The 13,695-nt window shown below is 37.9% G+C and overlaps 1 protein-coding gene across 2 annotated transcripts in view; it reads right to left on the minus strand.

The window, feature by feature from the left end:
- ADCY7 (adenylate cyclase 7) overlaps positions 1-11,898 on the minus strand; it is a 66,159-nt gene extending 54,261 nt beyond the window's left edge. For both annotated transcript variants that reach the window (XM_019535743.1, XM_019535742.1), the window contains exons 1-3: positions 10,204-11,898; positions 8,793-8,999; positions 6,239-6,400 (exon numbers count right to left, since the gene is read on the minus strand). In XM_019535743.1, coding sequence (XP_019391288.1) covers positions 6,239-6,400; positions 8,793-8,999; positions 10,204-10,374 — 540 coding nt within the window. In that variant the 5' untranslated portion in view covers positions 10,375-11,898. The remainder of the gene's footprint in view (positions 1-6,238; positions 6,401-8,792; positions 9,000-10,203) is intronic.
- Between the last annotated feature and the right edge of the window lie 1,797 nt (positions 11,899-13,695).

The raw sequence follows: 13,695 nt of genomic DNA on the forward strand, positions 1-13,695 counted from the left end.
AGAACATGAATGCTTTTATTATAGCAATCTTATAAAACATAAATCTGTATATAAACTAACTTGGGCAAATTCCCAATGAGCACATGCATCAGTATGACTGAGTTCTCCTGAAATGGCACTTGGAACCCTTTAAGAAAAAACAGACAATGTCTCACCATGAGAGCTATGGCCCATTAACTTTACCATTACCCACAACCTAAAGAAGGTAGGTTTAGGCTCTTTATTAAATGAATCTATAGAGGAACCCCTTGGAATAGCCAGCTCTGGGACAGGGAGCAGGTTCGAATTGTTTCACTGAGTTAGTGTCCACCTGTTAATTAGACCCCTGCTTAATAGAATTTTAACAGCTGATATTAGAATTAAAACCTCAAATTGAACCCCAAAATCCTGAAGTTTGTGTTTTCTTCCACTCACTAGTGCCTTCCACTCATTAGTGCCTAAAACCAGAGAGATGCTTATTGGAATCAAAGTCTTAAACCATAATTTATGTGTATATATATGTTTTTCTTCTAGCTATCCAAGTCAATGAGTAAAATACAACCAAATACCAAAACCATACAGATTTCTGGATGTAATTCCACACAGATTTCTTACTTTGTTAATGCTTATTAGAATCAACATTAGATCAAAAACTGCTTTACCCAATGTGATTCTAACAGCTGGTGGACACTATCTAATTAAAACAAACACTAAAGAGAAGAACAGTTCTGCTCCAACATATTGGCATATGCGTTTTGATGCGAGAAGCATGAAGAAAGGGAGACAGATAATACTACCTGCTTACTGGCAGACATAAGCAAATGTGACCATGCACTTAGGAGCATGAATGAAAGTGTGCACCTTGACTTTCATCTCTCAGATGAATCCATCTCACAATACCAGGTTAATCCTGTGTTTGATCAGTACGTAAGCAAATCTCCAGGACAGGTTATAGCAGTTTTACTTTTTTCAGTATGTGTGTATCTGTTTTTGTAACCTTCTCTTGTAAGCTCCCTTGTAAATGAAGACCCACACTCCTTATGGTCTCCCAGCACAGACCTTTATACATATTAATTAGGCCTTTCTAAGAAAGGTGTTACCTAAACTCGGAGCAATACCAGAGTAGTTAAATGTTAAAATTATGCAACATGAATAATTGGAACATACCAGAAAAAATAAAGCAAATTATATATAAGGATTTTTTTTGCTGAAATGTGTAGACAACATAGGAGCTTGTTAGAAATGGGCATGATTTAAGAACTAGGATCAGAAAATTGAGGCAATTAAGAAATTAAAATGACTAACATGCATTTTGTTGGAAATTCAAAATATATATATCATGATTCAAGTAAATTAAGATTATACCTTTTAACAGAAACATCTAAAGATCAAAGATGAATTGGCTTATCTAGAAGAAAACTGAACAAAGAACTAATTAAAGCAGCCAATAAGCAATCTATTTTGTGGGATACAATCTCTTGGATGGGTGAAATCCAGTTAGCTGATCTTGAAAATTTACTCATCCCCAGCAAGTGGGAAAAACTTTGCCCCATACCTGAAACTGAAAGCTAAGCCATGAATTTCTGCAGAATTTAGGAAGTCATTTAAAAAATATACATCTAGTCCTTATGTTTGTGAAGATCATCTTTGGTCACCTTTACTAGGATAAACTGCTGCACTGCTGACCAAAGAGCAGCTCCAATACTGCTTGTTATTTGCCAAGAAAGAAGTGTGAAATTAGCCAAAGCCTTGTCAATTTTCACTGTTATTTAGAAATGTGCAGGTTGTGTAGCAATCATTCTTCTAGGACTTTTAAAAGAAATCAAGTAGTAATATTTTTTTCCCTCCCCTCCCCTTGCACAAACCCCCTTCCTCATAGCAGGGTTGGGGAAAAGTAGTAGACAGGCCAGGTTTGACTTTTTTGATCTGCTGGTTATCATTTACATCAATTAATGTTTCTAAAAATATACCCTCTGCCTCCAGCAGGTCTGTCTTTAACACTGATATATCAAATATGAAGATGGGAATACCTGTGAGTTATTTTCCACGTTTTCTCTAGCATGCAAATCAGATTAATTTGTAAAACTAAACAATCATACATAAATAATATACATTTACCCAGCTATCATATAGAGCTTGAACAGTCTTATCATCTTTATCTCCCTTTCATCTTTACCCCCACATGCCACAATTCTGAGGTACTTGTTCTCTCACACTTTTTTAAAGATGATAAATTTCACATGATTTGCAAATGGTGTTATAAGTCTCAAACCTGTGAACCTATGGACTGTAAGAACCAAGATGCTCAAAATCACTCTGAAGATGCAAGCTAACTGCTTGTAGAGAAACTGTCTGGAATAACCCCGAGTTTAGTTACTAAGGGAGCTTTTAATCTACAGAGATTGCTCTGGACTGTGATTAGTGCATTGAAAACATATCTACTGCTAACAATGGAATGAATATCAAATGTTAGAAAAAGCAGTGACCTCACTTTACCACAAACATTCATCTGGAAAGGAAGTAAGGTCATTGAGAGGTATCTCGTTTAAAGAGATATGACATGTACATATAAAAAATATGCTATCCATGAATCACTGAGGGTGAACTCCTTATTCTAGCTTTTTATCTTTTTTAAAAGCAGCAGGATAGACAAGTGGTAGTGCTAGCCAAGTGGTTGTGAAAATGCCCTGGTAAGGTGCTGTTGGTACATACCATTTGCTGTTAGAAAATGCCTGATTTTTTTTCTCCAGACTCAAGCATTTAGTTTAGAGAACACAAACCTCTTCCTTCACCTTCCCAAAGATCAGGTTGACATTCACTCTCTTTTTAAATCTGGAACTTGATCAAACAGATGCAGTAAAAGTTTTCTGTTTCTTTTCCTCCAAGGGGAAGGGACTGGTGCTAACAGTTTAGTCTGTCAAGATTATGCTGAAACAAATTCAGATTTATCTTTTTTTCCCCCCTGCTCTTTTGATTGCAGGAGAGTGATCATTTCTAGCTGTAGGCATACATTTCACGGCCGTTATTCCAAAACTGTAACAGGAAAGAAAAATTAGCTTCTTGGCCTTGGAATGGAAAGGAGGGCTGGCTGGGAATGGATCAACTGATGCGTGCTTTCACTCTTTGATAGGGTACCCCAAATTTGTTAAAATTTCTTAAAGCACTGATGCAAATGTGGTTGGTGTTAGTGATGTACAATACAAAAGGGAAAAAGCATGATAATGATTAAACCATGTAAAGTACCAAGGGAATTTAAAAAGTAACACTATCATCAAACCAGTTTCAAAAGGTGAGGTCAGCACTCTCAAACATCCCTGATTTTGAAAGCACACCTATCATCATTATAGGAAATCATGGTTAGCTTTTTTTCTACATTGTGCCTTAAGATTAGGAGTGGGAAAAATGCAACCCACAGGCCAGATGCAGCCCACCAGGCCATTCTATCCAGCCCACGGGGCCCCTAAAAAGTTTAGAAAATTAATATTTATCTGGCCCTGGTGGCCTAGTATGCAGCCTTCAATGGCTTGCCAAAGCCCAGTAAGTGGCCCTCCATGCAAAATAATTGCCCGCACCTGCCTAAAATATACAAAATGATTAAGAAGTCTTGTCTTAGAGCCAATAATTGCCAAAATGCCTTTGCCTGACCTAACAGTCCTCCTCTCATTCATGGAAAATCTGTATCAGTCTCAAGTGCTTCACTACCTAGGGGGAAAAAAAAAAAGATTGAGCGCAGGAAACATCTAATCAAAATTCTTCCTTACAGATCAAATGGATCTTCCTCTTCCCCTTAAAAACTGAAAATAATCCAAATGGAGGCCTCACACAAGGGCTTAATTTACCTTTCAAGTGGAGCTGACTGTAAAACATAAATGGTATGTTGTCTAGATAATGAAATAGTCAAAAGAATACAGCTCTTGGGTCACTGTACTAGTAATTAAAGTTTCCTCCTGATGCATGACAACTGAAAAACCTATTTTTTCTAAACATGATCATAAAACAAGAAAGATTCATAGATAATCCTAGCAAAGCTACTGTTAGCTAACACCAGACTGACAATCAAATAAGAATAAGGTGCACCGATACATCGGTATCGGATTGGCGCTGATATAAAGAAAACTGACTGCACTGGAAATTGGCCTGACATGGCCAATAACATGGCCAATAAATGCCCCGTGCATGCGCATAGCCACAGCGCAGCACATAGGCAGCAAGGAGCACAACCCGGCAGCTTGGAGAGCTGCATACAGCAGGTAAGTCTATTGTGGTAGAAGAGGAGGAGCAAAGGAAAGGGCAATGTACTACATAAATCCAGTAGGGCACTGAGAAACTGTCACACCCGTTCAACAATCTGAAATTTCTTTTTAGAAGTACACAGCATGAGTGCAGCACATATGCCAAACTCCCTAGTCCTTCATTGTGACCAAGATAAAATTATCACAAAAAGTAAAGCACTCTGTTTAATAGGACACGGTATATTTGTCCCAGCCATTAATGAAAACACTCACTCATTCAGAAAAGGAATTACATTAGATCTACTTGTCCTCGTAGGCCACGTCCAGATGAGCACAGCGATGCCACACTCCATGCATTAAGGCATTCTCCACACTGCTACATTGCAGCACGTGGGGGGGTTGAACCCAGGAGATCCCAGGGTCAAAAAAACCCACACCGAAAAAAAGCAAGATGGCGCACATGGTAGCAGCACATGCTGCCCAAAACCAGCACCTTGCTGGCCAGAGCTATGCTCCAACTGCCGGCAGGCTCCCAGCTGCAGGAGTATTGCAACTGCAGCTTCCCCGGCCCCCAGTATCCCAGGTAAGGCTGCTCGGGCCAGCACAATCGCTAGCCCCAGCCTCCTCTACTCCACCTGGGGTAACCTGCTGCACGCCAGAGCATGCGTGGCACAGGCATTCCCCAGGGACAAGTAGCAGTGGCATAAGGTGTGCCACTGCTTCTCGTCCCCGAGGAAATAAACATCCATGCTTACATGGATGTGGCCCGACAGTGCATACACACACGCACTAACTTTCTGACGGTTAAGTCAACATAACTTTTTAAAGTCAACTTAACCAAAGCATACACACATATTTGGCGCACAATAGACTTAAATGCAGCACAAGATAATACATCTCCAACATGTATTATCTTGAGTCAGATTATTTAAGTAGACTCTAAGTCAACTTAAAGTACATGTGTAAGCTAAGCCAACTTAAGATGACTTAACTTGTTCCAACACTCTTATGCCCCAAGAGCCTCTGGGGCAATCACTTCCTTATTCTACCACCTGCACTGCCTGAAGCCACATTCCTGCCATGTGCTCAGGCTCTTAAAGGCACATGCAGCATGAAGGCCCCCACCCCCCAGCTAAGTCCATCCCTGTACTGAGTAAGAGGCAGCCAGTGGTGAGGCAGTCCCTTTAAGAGACTAGAAGGAGGGGCTGGGTGGCCCTGAGTGACAAGGTCAGGGGTGGGACAGCCCAGCCTCCCAGCCACAGCCCTGGTAACCAGGGCTACTGCAGGGGAGGGCTAACAAGATGGCTGCTGCTATGTCAAGGAGCTATACATGTGTACACTCTGATGTGGCTTAAGTCAAAATAAGGTGATTTAAGTAAGTTAAGTCAACTTAAGATGTGTGTATACATTCCTAGCAAGTAATTTAAGCAACTAAGGACTTTTTTCATATGAAATCTTGCATAAAGGCTACAGCATAATGAGCTCCTAAAATCATGGAATCAATGAAGTTCAGCTACATATGAAGTTGAAAATTTGTCTTTTTCATCAAAAAGCTTTTAAACCTTATACAATCGTTATTACTATAAGCTGATCCTTCACTTGAAATAGAATTATGATTCTCATGCATTTGTCTCAAAAATCCAGATGTGTTGCTGGAGCATTCCCTACCATACAAATATCATTCATTCAGTATTGTACATGTAAGTCTTGAATATTTTTGGTAATGCCCCCCTTCCAGTTTTTACGTATTGCTAATGCAGATTCTTTTAAATCTTTTGCACATTTCTTTCCAGTCTCCTTAATTTGGTCACAATGCATAGGTGAACTATATATGAAAAGCGAATATTTACCAGTGGACATCATTTGTAACTTCCTTAAAGAGAAGCATACAAATAGGATGTGGACCCAAACCAAGAGCTCAGAACATGGAATTTTGGACCTGTATCTGAACTTTGCAATCTGTGCCCATCTCTAATGAAAATATTATCCAAGATATTTGAATATTCAAACAACCAGCATTTCCTTACCTGAAATACAATGGACTCTTTACATGGTAGAACACGAGATGCCGCAATGCTTAGGGCTATAATGTGGGAAACCGCAGAAAGGATGCTGATTATAATAGCCTCTAACATCCCAAAAGGTAGCATGGTATAAACAGCAAATATTACGAATAGAAAGAATGGCACCTTTAAAAAGGAAAAGGGAAAAAAAAACCCTGTTATCAGGTACCTGCCAGTCACTACAGAGCAAAAATAAGACCAACCTTCTTACATTTCTTTAAGCTGAATACTCTTGAACAATTCAGATCACAAGGGAAACTATATCCATAAAAGCTATGACGGCATTGGGCAAAGGTTAAACATAAATACATCACCGAGACAGTTGTTTAAAGTTGGCACTTCATCCTTAACTTCCGCAGTTCTTCTTTGGTTGAGCATATAGGACACTGGCAGATGTGGGAAAAAAAACTCCAACAAACCACTGGAAACTTTACTGGAAGCAGCAGTATGTTACTTCAGCTCAGCTCCACATCTTCTGTATAGATCAGGAGCTTCAACAGGGCTTTTTGGTGCTTTTATCTAATAGCCAATTCAATCAGCTATTAGATAAATGCAAAGTGCCAAAAAAGCCCTATAAAGGCGTCTGATCTATAGACGCTGGGAAAGCCAGGTGCAACTAATGCCCTTCCTCTTCTGGGCATGTGCTGGGCTCGGCATGGGAGCACGCCAAATTTATAGTAAAATACCATTTTGGGGAGGGGGGAGAAAGAGGAGTTTCCATATATGTAATGCCTATGGCTGCTTGCAGACCAGATGAATGAAGTGACATAAGAATTATATACCAGGGACAGTACAAAGCAAGGACAGAAATATCTGGCTGGACTTCAAATTTCTCAAGTGCTGCAAATCAGCAGTCCAATATTAATGCCATCATATCCTGCGTGCACATTTATTCAACATTTTATTGATCCTAAAACCAAACAGTCTTTCTTGGTGTCAACACAACGGAACAATCACTGCTGCACATGAACACAAATTTAAAATGCATAGCTAGATATCACAAAATGCACAATGGCCTGTCACACTATGACGATTCAAATAAGAGCTATTAAGACCAAGACCAATTATGTAAATCCATACCTATAGATTACTTTACAGACCCTGATTTCCCTGTATATAGAACCTATAAATCACACTTTTATGTCAGATACACTGCAAGTGTCTCCACCCAGATTTTCCAATAAAGTTCAAGGCCAGACAACTGTTGCTTCAGGTATAAGCTTCCTTTCTTAATGGGGGTTTCAAACCTGGTCTCCTGTTAAAATAAAATTGCCAGTAGAGCTATTCTGCTTGGAAGTATGAACCACAAATGATCTATTTTACAAAAGCTCCAATGAAGATGCAATCATGCCAGCAACATGTTTTTAATGAGGTGGCTCACTTGTTCAAGGGACAGATATATGCCATTATTTAGTCAAGCCCTGAGGCAAATGGCAAAAATTCACTGTTCCAACTGACTTACTACTATACTGTCTCAATTTTAGAAAACAAGCTTAAAGATATTAGCTCACATAATATCCCGCAGTTTTAAATGAGACAACTGTTTTGGTTAAATGAGCAAAAATATATTTGAAGAACCTTGCATTTGGTTAAATGACCGAATTCTGCTTTGTCATACATCTAAAGTGAGACGTTTCCCCCAAAATTTTTAATTGGTTTCACTACTAAATAGATTCCAAATGTCAAGACTCAGAAGAGTGGAGCTCAGCAAGAAAGACATAAGTTTTAACAATAAAGCTAGATATCTTAAACTATGTATAGTGACAGTAGCTGAAGTTTACAGCAAACATAATGCCAGGTTGCAGCCAGAATGCAAAACAGATTTTTATTGTCTAATACATTTCTAATTTTCTTCATTTGGAAGTGGGAGGGAGACAGGAGTCTGTACACTTAAAAGTAATTTTTATTTCATTAAAAACTCTCTTGCTTACATTAATCAGAGCCAAGGAGGAGTTTCCTACACATATTTTTGGCATCATAAAATTGCCAGTCTTCAGATTACAGATACCAAGTAATCAGTTTCAGCCACACCCAGCAATGCCAGGATGTGTCATTAGTTCTTATTGTTCCCTTCACCTCTGTATTGGATTGGAAAACATTTTCCTTTGAGCACACCCAGCTTTTTTCAAAAAACCTTCTTACGTTCATTTTTTTCCTAGCACGCTAATAACGAAGATGCATTCACGGCAAATAATCAATTTAGACTGCTTGAAGGAAAATAAAATTCCATTAAAAATAAAAGGCTGCAAGGTTGAAGCAGATTTTTTACTTTACACACTGTTCCAGCGTAGTACAACAAGTCTGTGGTTAGCACTTGCATATGTCTTTGCAAGATCAGGTCCAAAGTTAAAAAAAAAAGTGTCACCTTAACAATCCAATAACAACAGAACTGATTAAGGGATGTAGCTAACCTGAAACTAAACAATAAATATTATGTAATGTCAATTGTAAGAAAATATAAACTATTGGTAGGTATCATTTCTAAATGTCAGTATATGAACAAACAGGAAGCACGTACCTGTTCCCATGCACAGAATGAATGGTGACCTTCAGCATCAAAAATAGACACATATCCTATGGTTAGGAAGCAGATCCAAATCAAAATTCCAAATAATTTCAGCCATCTTCTAAATAAGGATTCAATGCATACAAGCAAGTAGACGATTGCAAATATTACTAGCGTAATACATACTGTAATAACAAAAGCAAGATGATGATGTGCTTCCTGATAAAAACAAGCAAACAAACAAGCAAGACATGTTATTAAAGAGGAAAATCAGTACAAGTGTAAAAATGCTAAATGTCATCAATACAGTCATCATCAATTGTGTCATCATCACCATCATATTACACTGAAGTGAATGGGCTATTTCTATAAAAATGAAAGTAGATGTACTTTTCAGACAGATACAGAGGTCTGTGCATGTAACAAATATCCCAGAAAAAGGAAAATTCCTTGTAAGGCTGAAAGAAAAAAATATACATTCCTCTAAACTTTATGTGATAATGTGTATACATGCACCTGTTAGTCTAAAATCATTTTGAACCTCTAGTTCTGGTAAAATATTGTTTATAATATATTTAGCAGAAAAAAATTAAGCCACTGTGATTCTCTTGGATAAGAACTGAACTGGGGACTTCAATTAAAACTTAGGCATGAGCTACTACAGGGCTGAGCACCTCTGCTGATTGAAGAGGACCACTTCTGAAAAACATTCACGAGTGGGCTTGATGGCTTATGCCAGTTGCAACTCCTATTTGTAAATACCGAGAGGGAAGAAAATTGAACTAGCAAAGTTTAGGATAAACATTCCCCCGCAGATGCCAGTCTATAACATCTGTATTCCTGAAGAATTGGTTCAACCTGTATTTGGACAACAGCATTAAAAGGCGGCAAGGAGACTGACTAGCTTAATTATTTCTGCTTCCTTTCTCATCTCACCAGTACTGAATTTGGTTCTCCTAAAAAGTATACCTGTTTGCATAACTGGACAGCAAATATTTACGCAAAAACTCATGTCCCAGACAGAAAGTGTATCATGCTAAAAACTAATCACCACAGACAGCAACTCCCTAATCTATTCCTAAACATGGATCTCACCCATGATAACATGATCTCACTCTCAGCTAACTTAATTTCACCACCACAAAGTTTCTGTATGTACTTTTAAAAAATACACACACATACTAACAATTGTTTTCCATAAATTTCCAACTGACACTCAAGAATTTATTTTTGAGGAGGGGGGGCTGTTGGACACTCTCCATCTCTAGTGTTCCTTGGTTCTTCATTTAATTTCACAACTCCTACTATACTGAAACAAGGAGTTAGTTCAATGAAATATGTCTCTAGCAAGTTTGTGAGTTTTGATACACATTCCTTCAATCACACAACACCGTACAAAGCAAGAATAAGTGATTCAACTTACATGTTTAACAAAAAAAATAATAATTAGTGTAGTGCAGAAAGTAATTGCAATGAAGAGCAGCAGCAGCAGAAGTGGTTGCTGTTGACTTGTGTAGCAGTACTTCCCGTAAAGTGGGTCTGTTATCTTGCAGTCTTCATTGTCATTAAAGAAGTATTTGCCTTTAGCTGGCATTTTATTCCAGTTTGGCTTTTATTTCTTTCTTCCGTCCAGTAATCACAAGATGAAGATCAGTCTATCCTTCTTTGAGGACTTTTTGCCTCGTCTCAGATGTAGCTATACCACACAGGACCAAGGGCTACAACAGAGTAACTCACATTCTGTGTTCTTACTTCCCCTGAACCGTAAGTTTAGCTATTAATATAAATGCAAAGGAAGAGCCCTCCTCCCCACAGCCATTCGCTATTCGTCAACAGCTCCGTGCATGTTTTACTAGACTGATTGATATTTCTGATCCTGCAGAGGTTTGTTGTTTGCCACAATCACTTTAACTCCTTTCCACAAGCTGTCAGCAGATCCCTTCCAGGGCTTGCTTTGCAGGATGAGCTCTGTGGAGAAACAGAATTAGGTAAACAATGCTTCAGCTAAATTAATGCAGTTTTGCCTGAGAAAAGTATATTTTGTAACTTACGGTAAATATGCAGACAAAAAGCATCCTTTGCCTTGGGGAATGAGGCACTACACTCCTTTCAACCCTTATTACTTTGTATTTAGCGTAACAAAAACTCTGAAGCAGTAGTGCCCACACTGGGGGCTACAGAGCACTGCTAATGCTCTGCAGAGCTGGCTGGTCACGTGGCCCCGGCTCACCCCCCTTTTTTTTTTTTTTTTTTTTTAAGCTATTTAAAAACTTGTAAAGAAGATAACAATACGTCAAATTCTTTTATGTTATGTTTCCATTTGAGTAGTAGCTCCAGTTGCCACTGGCACGTTACACAATTGCAGGTGGAAGGGAGAGTTCATCCTAGCAATCAGAACTGGGAGGAAAGGTAGCAAAAGTTTGTTAAAAGCTTCTCTCCAGCCCAGTGTTGAAGCAGATCACACAGAGAGATGTATAGAACACTTCTGAGACTGAAGCGGGTGGTGCGGAGCTAGTAATGCAGCAGGATGTCAACTATAGATGCATAATATTTGGACAAATTAACTCTTTGATTTTCCTTTACAATCCTTTAATAACTATTGAACAGCATCATGTACTATTGAATTACTGGTAAAGTGAGAAACATAAAATCCTATTTAAAACTTGGCTGTTTAAAGTAAAACAATGTCTGAATTTTCCTCTACCCCTCAAACTATTACTCCCAATCAAATGCCATAAAATAAGGCTTCCAAGTATTATATTGCTAACGTTCAAAAAGAATATTCTTTATTTAGATAGACATTTCTTTGCAAAACTGCCCTATTTTTTATGTCTGCCCAACATGCCTTTAAAATGTATAAGTAAATCATAATATATTCATACAAGTAACAGAAAAAGATCAACACACAATTCTTTTCACCAAATTCTTTCACCCTTATTTGCAACAAGTGGTATCTCCCTCCTCAAGCAGCCCCACCAAAAACAAGGTAACTATTCACAAAATGAGAAAACATTCAAGGAGTAAGATTGGTGGCATCTGTCTGGACATTCTAAACATATAGTTTATAATGCTGGTAATCAATGCAAAGAACTGATTTTAGTTCCTTATAATTTAAGGGCCTTATTAGGCACACTTAAATAAGAAAAATTCCCATTAAGCCTATATAATACTTCACTCAAAACCAAGTTTCTTTCCAAGTCAGCAATTTTTAGGAAGAGCTCATCAGTGAAGTGAATGGAAATTTCCATGTAAAACTGTTAGTGAGATGTGGCCCAATGCGTACATATACAATGTTTGCTCTTAAACACCTCTTGCTTGTACTCTAGTTTTTCAAAATTTGCAGCACAGTTTAAAATCTTGTTAAATTATTTTAAGTTTACTTCCTTAAAAGTAGCAAACAAAAATAAGAGCAGAAAAGCCTCAGAGTCTAAACAAAAACTTAGTATACTAGTACCAGTGTTTTAAGACAGATTTGCTTAAAACCAACCCCCTTACCTTCTTGATCTACATGTTTCTTTCAAATCTAATTAATACTGTTTCCATAGCAACAGGCATGTGGAGTCAGCAATGAACATTGAGGGATGAGCTCTATTGTTAACTAGTAATGACTGATGTTTTTCAAATAGATGCTTGGATATAGTTCATTCAGTGCCAGGAGAGACTTTAAAGAGTGAGAGAGCGCAAGCACCAGCCAGCAAAGTGTGAAAAACAAGATTTCAAAATAGGTTTTATTAGGACTTGATAACATGACAACAGCTTCTTTCCTACTAGACTGACATCACCATGGTGTTCTTGGCTTTCCCTCTCCCCCAACAGGAATAGTCTGCTGCAAGAAAACTTGTAGGAAAGCTAAATATAGAAGTCAGTTACTCTCAAGCAACAACCCATTTAACTACATGTGCAATGCATACACCCTGGACTCACTGGAACTGGAGCAAGTACTAGAGAATATAATTTTTAAACCTCGTTGAATTAGTTAGGCTGCAATCTAACCAAATACATTTTCCACCAGCTACCAGAACAGGCCAGTTTTCCAGACATAGAAACCCCAATCCTGAAACTGCACAAAGTATATAACTCCCAAGTTCTGTAAACTTGGATTCTTTACAAAACAAAAAGAAAGGGAGAGGACATACTGCATTTTGATTACTGCTGAATAATAAATCAGATCTCCCTGAAATATCACAAAGAATACTAGTGTTTATATACATTTTACAAACAGAAGTAAATGAAAGGAAGTCATTCTTAAAATATACATATTTGCCTGAAATTGTCAAAACCTAGCTTACTTTAAGATACAGATTTGAAGAGGCCTGGTACACAGTCTTGGACTCTACACAGATATGGATGCACAGGTATCTATTTACTTATGTATTCTGAACCACTAAAAAGTGTTGCAGGTGCAAATAAGAAAGCATCTTTGGAAAAAAAAACCCGAGGAAAAGCAGAGACTTTTTTTTTTAAACTGTCATTTCAATCATTCACATAAACAATAAAGATCTGTATGCTCATGTTTTTTCTTGAACTTCCAAAAATAATAAAGAAGTACAAATAATTTGGGAAAAAGCTGCATTGAGTCTTGCACCTCTTTTTCTTGGGCATTATTAAAGAATGATATTATACGAGCCTGGCAATAACTAGCAGGAAATTGATCACTGGTTTCAACTGGCTTTTAGAAATGCAACAGCTTAATTTTCATAATATGTACTCATATCAATAAGCTATGGAAATTAGCATCAATATAAATCCCAAGATACCCAGATGCACATAAGCACATGCACTCACACATACAAAACCCATCATACCTCATACAATTCAAACGTATTTACACTCCTATACAACATTTAAAAAATGGAGACTCCAATAGAGCTACTTTAAAAATAGTATACAAGCAGCTACAATAAACTCAATCGTC

This window comes from Crocodylus porosus, unplaced genomic scaffold (assembly GCF_001723895.1).
Source record: "Crocodylus porosus isolate Cpor-Errol unplaced genomic scaffold, CroPor_comp1, whole genome shotgun sequence".
Classification (NCBI taxonomy): Eukaryota; Metazoa; Chordata; order Crocodylia; family Crocodylidae; genus Crocodylus; species Crocodylus porosus.